Here is an 8,465-nt window from a genome sequence, read left to right on the forward strand (position 1 = left end):
TCCTGTACATTAGTTCATGTCTTAAGTGTTTACTCCTGGTCTGTGTTCATCTGTTGGTTGTTATCTTGCCCCCTGTCTGCCTGTCAAGTGTTCCGTCTGTTCCCCCAGTTATCTCTCTGCCTGCCTGTGTCTCATGAGCCTCATGTCCCTTACCTGTGTGTCTCCTCCCAGCTCGTTAGTCCGTGTGTGTATATATACCTGGTGTTTCTGTTTAGTCTTTGTCGGGTCTTTGCAGTGTGTTGTCCTGTTTAGCCTGCCTTGCTCGTCGTGCTCGTCTTGTCACCCTGTTTCTTTGGATTTTGGATTTCTGTTTGGATTACCTTGTTTTTGGACTCTGTTAATCAGCCACTCTGCCAGTAAGTGTGCTCGCCTTTTGTTTGTTGGTTTAATAAACCTTTTGAACGTTACCTGCTTCGTTCTGAGTCCTGCATTTGGGTCCACCAACCTGCTCACCACACAAACCCTGACAATGCTTTCCAAATAGTTTTGCCATGTTTGAGTTTGACTGGAACTTACGTCATCTAACTGTACGGGGGTGGTGATGGGACAGTCGATAAGGCACATACCTTTGGTGTGAGAGACCCGGGTTCGAATCCACTGTGAGACACCATTGTGTCCCTGAGCAAGACACTTAACCCCTAGTTGCTCCAGAGGTGTGCAACCTCTGACATGTATAGCAATTGTAAGTCGCTTTGGATAAAAGCGTCAGTCAAGTGTAAATGTACCATTGTCTTCTGTGATGATTTAATTGCACCTGACTTCAGAACTAGTGTCACTTGCTTATCTCAAAGCACTCAACCCCATAATATTCCCGTAACAGTTGTGGATGTAAATAGACATTCATTTTGCATTTTCTTTAGAAGATTTTCTGAATATTCCCCTATATTTGGATAGAAGTCTGACTATAGTGAAAGACAACGGATGCAGAATTTAAGATGCCTGACAACCTAACAAGGCAAGCAAATGTAATTGCCCATGATTAGCTTATCTTATAGCTTCTAAGTTGTGCTTTAATAATCATCCAAACACAACTGTAAATATGGAGATGGGAAAGAGGACGGATATTGTTGGTGCTGTCAGGTGGCAACTTCTGCCCAATCACTTATGTCAGGACAAATGGCAAGATATGATTGGCTGGCCTCTCGACTGTATGATTGCCTAATCTGAATCGGTCAAATATCTCCATGGACCGGGTATAAAGCACATGGTATAAGGCACAGAGTGTTCTGTGCCGTCATATCCCCTTCAAAAGCTCACCAACTCTCTTTTTGAATGACATGCTGGCCAATTTGACTTTGACACAACCACAGTAACACATTACCCATTGTACATAACCGTTAACATCCTCTGCCCTCAGCTTATTTAGAGAGCTTGATGTTTGCTTTCTGCAATTCTGAACCTCCCACACAGTGACATTAGTTTCCTCTTGGGAGAGGCTTTTTTGCTGGAACAGTTCTCTTCCATCATGAAAAACCAGAGCACTGTGGCATGGAGTTCAACACTTTCATAAAGGGGGCAAGAGGTTATTTCACCCACCGGTGTAAACTACTGCTTCGAATCCAATCCAGTTAGAAGTTTTCATCATTAAACCATTAATTATCTTAATTACTAGCCTTATTAATGTGTGAAAGAAATTGTGGTGTATGTACACGTCATGTTGGCTTACTGAGTTGAATGTTTATTTGGGGTCATGGTGAGACCGTTCACAGGTATTGCTAGGTGCCTAATGATGTGGAAAACAGAGTTTGTCTGATGAAGAGCAAGTTTAAAATGTCACCCATGTTAATGTAGTTGCAGACTTTTACATATGAGAACTGTTTGCATTGTATGTGACTGTATGCAAATGCTTCAAAAGTAAACAAAAACTTTTTTCCACTGCAATATAATTATGAGTCATGTCACATACAGGGAGGGGTTGTAGCTCAGTCAATCAATGTTGCTTTGATCCAGTGTATCAAAGCATAAACAACACTTGGGTTTTTCCAATTTCATAGTACCAGCAGAACGGTACATTTCAATAATTTCATGCATTTCTCCCCGTGGTTACATTGTGGGAGCAAGGTTAGTCAGTGGGTTGGCTATCTCTGTGTACAGTGTGTATAGCAGAGCAGTAAACTTGCCTTGTTGTTTCATGATGTAAGGTAGAAAGTGGTAGGATTAGATGGATAGTTTTGCTAATATATGCTATCAATTTTAGACTTAAAGGAAAAGTGTACTGGCCAGTAAGGGATTAGTAGGATTAGATTAGTTTCACTTTCTTGCTTTTAGATGAGAATATTGATGCCACTCACGTCTGTACGCTAAATACTAAGCAATACCCAGCAATTGATTAGCTTAACATAGCTTAGCGTAAAGACTGTAAGCAGAGTCTGTTTCTGTCCAAACGTTAAAAAAAAATCATTGCCAAGGTAGTTTCCCCTAGTTTCCAGCCTTTATGCTCATGTTCACTGGCTCCAGCTTTATATTTAGCGCACAGCAATGAGTGTTGCATTGACCTTTCATTCAAACTTTGCAAGAAACCAAATAAGCAAATTTTGAAAAATCTAAAACTCATCTTTTAATGTTATCGATCCTCAGTGTGAAACTTTGCACTTTGTTCAGGGGTGTACACATCAGTGTTTCCCCTACCAAACGAACAGGAAAACTATGCTACTTTGTTCTGGTGTTTAAAGGTGCTGGTTCTGTCCTCCCTGTGCTAGTGTTTCTGCCCAGCTGCTTCTCCCCACAAACACAGACACACTGTACTAAACACATATTGAAGATGGCGCGCTAGCAAAATCTCATCACTTCAACAAACTTTTAGAAGTACAAGCACATTAGCAGATGCAAGATCCAAGCTCATTGTAGATTTTGTGGGCGGAGTCAGATTTTGCGTTTTTTTCCCCCCGAAAAAATTTAACCGTTACGCTGCACACATGAGAGTAGCCTTCATCAGACCCACAGGTTTGTGTTCAGCATCATATGGAGGCTGTCAAATAATAACCCATTTGACAAATCACAATACATGGTTTGGCTTGAGTTTTACAGCCGTCACTGGTTTCAAGTCTGTCGCACCTAAGACAGTCATGTTAAAGATGCAGTTAGTTATTTTTCTGCCTACGGAAGGTGAAATGTCCATTCCATTTGTCCATTTGTGCCTTCTTTTTGGTAGAAAAGAAAATGTTTTCTGTATATAGACCACAGACTAATGCAGTAAATACAATAGTCCTTCTGCTGGCTAATTTTAAGTGATTAAGTGATGCTGAGAGTAATTGAGTAGTGCTGAAATCACTTATGGGTTTGTTTAAGCAGCATCAAAAGCATGCAGCTTAAATGGCTTTAAAATAAACTCATTGTGAACTTCCACGTTTGAAGTCAGGGGTGCACTCACCAAAATGTTGCTTCTGCAAGCTTCCACAGGTGCTAAGGGCTGTCCCAGAGGCCATTATGTGGATCTGCATGTTAAGCAAGTACATTGATCCAACTCCTGTCAGGAGGTGGATTCGAAACAGACAAGAAATAACATGTAACGTATGATAAAATCCTATATAAATGAAACAGCCACATGAACGTCTCTGAACGAGTACCAAAAGTTGTTAAGAGACACCCTCCTGAAGTGATGATCATCACAGCCTTGTTAGCACAACATAGCTTAAAGTTGCTGTCTACCTTGAAGTAAGTTTAGCCCCTGCTCTCCTCCCCGCGGATCAGACAGAATGTCTTTTTTGCCGTGAGAGGAAGCTTTTTAAATTGTTATCTTTTGGCAGTTCTGCACGCTGTTAATGCGCCCTGGTTGCCTCAAGTTTTGGCCACCTGCTGCGCCTTGCATTTTTGAATGAGCGCTCTGAGCGTACGGAATTGAAAAAACGTCAAAAAATGTCATTTGCGTTTTTTTCCCATTGTCCAATCTAATGAATGGAGAGACAGGTCCTCAGTTGTGGTGACGGAAGTGTGCCCTCACGGATTTCAGTTTCCCTGTTTTCTGCGTGTTTGTAGATACCCCTCACACACTCAAAACAGTGCCAGAGCAGGCGCTCTCCGTTTGGCAGATGTTTTTAGAAATAAAAGACACAGACCTGTGAGTTGCGATCAAGTTTCTCCTAATATGACCATTATTACTTAGCGGCAAACCAAAGATTACAGATCGCTGGCGCTATAATCTTTGATTAGACTAACAGGACAGCTGATTTGGTGGTTACCTAGCAACATTAAAAAACTGCAGCGCTTTGCTCTTTTCCAAATTCAGCCAAAAAAGGCATTGCTTTGCACCTTGCGTTTTCGAACCTGCGAAGCGCTATCTGTCTGATCAGGGTTGATTCTTTGTCGTTTTATAGCGGTTGCCATTACCGCCACCTACTGGATTAAACAGTACCCCACGGGGTTAAGAACCAGTGCTGTAGAACATTCAACATTTGGGAGATCCATCATGCTGCTTGAATGCTGCTTGGAAAGTGGAAGCTAGCTCGCCAAGTTTGGAATAAATATTGGACACTGTGCATCAACACCTAATACTGGCAGTGTTGTTTAGTGTTGCATAGTTAGTGATGCCTTTCACCATGGGTTCAACCAAATATAGTGGTGTAATCAGAACTGCTTTTTACTGTTATATAAAATTGAATTAAATTAAGTCTTATAGACAGCAATTTTTGTGCCAGTCCACACAGATATTTCACCGACTCAATTACAGTATAGACGCTGTCAACTAACCTAGTCACCTAAACTTCTTTCTTTAAAAATGTATTTTAAGCGGTGCAGCTTGCGTAGTTGGTAGAGCGCATGCCCAAGCACAGACTGTAAAAACGTAGTCATCGTGACTTCACCCTTTGGTTTGTCGACTGCCGTTTTGAAGCCTTGAGTTTGGCCGTTGGGGCACCGCCATGTTTATCTTTTGCAACCAGCGGCATCGGACGTGACCATATTTGGAAGAGACGGTGATGAGCCTGTGTTGAGCTCTAGCTTGATTGACAGGTCACCATGGTAACGTCTTGTCAACCACAGATAGTCCCACCCTGAAGCATACTCTGCTTCATTCGATTTTCCTCTAAATGGGACCATAATTTACTAAATGAACATCATGCTGTAATAAAGAAGACATGAAAGTAGTGATTGAGACCATAAACTCATTAGGAAAGTGTTTACTGAAGAAATAAATCAAGTGAGAAGTAGGGTAATTTTACCATTATTTCTAAAGGAGCCGGACTTCTTTTTGCAACCAGAGCAGGTGCCGCATACTGGCCATTCGAGGTTTAAGGGACTGAGGCATTCGCCTCAGTTCTCAGACCAGAAACTTCACGCTTGTGTACAAAGCTGAGTCCTTGCAGCAGCAATCCGGGTTCAAGCCTGGTCTGCGGCCCTTTGCTGCATGTTGCCCCCCCGTTTCTCCATCCCTCCATCGCTCTTATCCATTGTCCTATCATATAAAGGCTTAAAAATGCCCCAAAAATACACCGATGTCTTTAATATTTCAAATTAAAAATATGGGCTGTCAGGTTAATTCTGAACACATCAGTCAGTAGCCCACAAAAAGCTACTACTAAGTTACTGTTTGTGTTAGCAGTATGTATATTATGAAGGTGAATGAGCGCATTATCTCAGTCTGTCTGTAGCTGAGACAATTCAGCTGAAATGACACGCACACACATTTCTCCTCGCTCAGGCCTGCTGTTCGCTTACTATATCTGGTGAAGTGCACCAGGCGGAGGAACAGACATCTGAATGAGGTCATGTAGTTCATATGCCTCTCCTCTTGAATATCAGTCCTTTCCTGACCCAGCCTGCCTGGCGGGGCACTTTTTTCCTCTCCTCCCTCTTGCTTCTCAGTAAAAACAGTAGCATCCATCCCTTAGTTTATGGCGGGTTGCTCTATGTCCTCCCCATTCTCTGATAATGGGTTTTAGTGCAGCTTGCACAGATGGAGGCTCAGGGAGTGGTCCATCATTAGCTGTACCGGCCCCACTATGAAACACAGAGTCAACTCCATTTTCATCCCTCCAGGATCTAAACACATTAGGGGTGGAGTGTTGCGCCCCTCCCCTCATGTGAATCAGAAATGGTAGAGATTAGTGATGTGTTCAGTGTGCAGCTGTCTTGGTAGAGATATATTCGACATGTTTGATTGAATCCTGTTTCAAAGGCTCCCAAAGCTAAATAAATGCCCTGTTTCTGATTCTTTAATGCATCATTGATAAGATGTTACTGTGTTTTTGTAGGGCAGCGACGAGGGCGACGTGGACAAGAATAAGTGCTGCACGCTGTGTAACATGTCCTTCACCTCAGCAGTGGTGGCACAGTCACACTACCAGGGTAAAATCCACGCCAAGAGGCTAAAACTGCTACTGGGAGAGCAGCCTGCCATCACAACCAAAGGTATAATCCCCGTTCAAAATGCATTGTGGGTATAAATGATAGAGGAGCTCCTTGTTTCCAAAGGGGATTTATTATTGAAAAGAAGAATAACTAAGTAATGTGCCATATGTGTTGACAATGTTTGGTGGTGTTGTTATGTACGTGTGAAGTGGAGTAGAACCTCATAGCTGATTTTAAATAATCATGCAGCACTCAGTTCACACTGGGTGAGAGAGATGTAGGGAGAACACACCTCCCCATGTCTCCCTCTGTTGTTTCTGAGTTAGATTCCTAAAAAATAGCAAGTATTTTAAGCAAACAAAATAACTACAAGGGAATGAGTAATTTCAAGGTACATGTTTCAAAAATAAACTATAGCAAATATTTTAGTCACAAGACCAATTCTTTGAATCTTGTTTAATAATAATATTAATAATAATAGCTTTGTCACAGTTCAATACAGCAATCAATGTTAAACAGACAAGGCACATAAAAATTGGTATCACAAGTATAAACAAGTCAACATACAAATAATGTGAAATAATTTACGCATCACACAGATAAAGCTTTTTTGTAGAAATTAGTCTTAAGAAGTGAGATTAAATCAGCAACAGACTCTGCAAGCCTTATCCCCCCTTGTTTTGTTCCAGAGTGTAGGGTACATATACATGGGGTTCTTAACACAACTCCTGGTCAAAAACTACCTCAAGATTTCTGGCTAAGGGCTTAGCATAAGTTTCAAGTTCACCTAGATTTGCCATGATTTGAATTCTATTAGCTGGATGACTAAGTGCTGTGATATCTTATTTTGTAAGATTTAACTGTAGCAAGTTATGCGACATCCAGTGTTTTTATTCAGCAAGGCATCTGTGGGTTGCAATGTTAGACTAGTCAGTAGGTCTGATTGGGATATAGAGGTGTGTGTCGTCAGCATAACAGTGGAATTGTACATTGTATTTGCGGATTATATTACCAAGTGGGAGCATATAAGTGGAGAATAGAATGGGACCCATAATTGAACCTAAGGGACACCATAGAGCAGTGGTTGGCAATAGGCGGCCCATGGGCAGATTGCTTTGATACGGTGGCGGTTCTTGACCAATTTTATTAACGGGGCCAGGCTATCGTGAAAGCTATGAAATAAAACTCCAAAACATTAGGAAGTGACATCACCAACGACCTCCACAGTGCAGGGGTGAAGGTATCACAATCCACTGTTGGAAGAAGACTCAGAGAGCAGAAATATAGAGTCCACACCACAAGATGCAAACCACTCATCAGCAGGAAGAATCGGAAGGCCAGATTGAAATTTACAAAGAAGTACAGAGATGAGGTGCAAAAGTTCTGGAACACAATCTTATGGACTGATGAGACCAAGATTAATCTCTACCAAAGTGATGGAAAGGCCAAAGTGTGGAGAAAGAAAGGAACTGCTTATGATCCGAAGCATATAAGCTCATCTGTGAAGCATGGTGGAGGTGATGTCATGGCTTGGGCGTGCATGGCTGCTTCTGGAACAGGCTCATTAATATTTATTGATGATGTAACTGATGATGGTAGCAGTAGAATGAATTCAGAAGTGGACAGAAACATTTTGTCTGCCAATTTCCGGAAAAATGCATTGAAACTAATCGGGAGGAAGTTTATCATGCAGCAGGACAATGACCCACAGCACACTGCCAACAAAACAAAGGACTTCATCAGGAGGAAGAACTGGAAGGTTTTAGAGTGGCCAAGTCAATCACCTGACCTTAACCCAACAGAGCATACATTTCACCTCCTTAAGAATAATAATAATAATAATAATAATCCTTATTTGTAGAACACTTTTCAAAAACAAGTTACAAAGTGCTTTAACAAGTGTAAAGAATAATACAAAAAACAAGATAAGAGCATGAAAACATTGAAAAGACTAAAATACAGATTAATATAAAATTAGTAAAATACAATAAAATAAAAGGGATAAAATAAAGTCAAATAAGATCGGGAAAGGCTCTCCTATAAAAGTATGTTTTAAGAAGGGACTTAAAAGAGTTCACTGACTCAGCCGACCTGATTTCCTCGGGCAGGCTGTTCCAGAGCCTCGGGGCCCTGACAGCAAACGCTCTGTCCCCTTTAGTTTTCAGTCGAGACTCTGGAAC

General features: G+C 41.5%; 1 protein-coding gene across 1 annotated transcript in view; it reads left to right on the forward strand.

Annotated features, from left to right (window-relative positions):
- Nucleotides 1-8,465, forward strand: part of zmat4a (zinc finger, matrin-type 4a) — a 226,143-nt gene that overhangs the window by 83,490 nt on the left and 134,188 nt on the right. The window contains exon 4 of the mRNA XM_046036065.1: nucleotides 6,189-6,345. Within this exon, the coding sequence (XP_045892021.1) occupies nucleotides 6,189-6,345 (157 nt within the window). The remainder of the gene's footprint in view (nucleotides 1-6,188; nucleotides 6,346-8,465) is intronic.

The sequence above is a fragment of the Micropterus dolomieu genome, linkage group LG21, assembly GCF_021292245.1.
Source record: "Micropterus dolomieu isolate WLL.071019.BEF.003 ecotype Adirondacks linkage group LG21, ASM2129224v1, whole genome shotgun sequence".
Lineage (NCBI taxonomy): Eukaryota > Metazoa > Chordata > Actinopteri > Centrarchiformes > Centrarchidae > Micropterus > Micropterus dolomieu.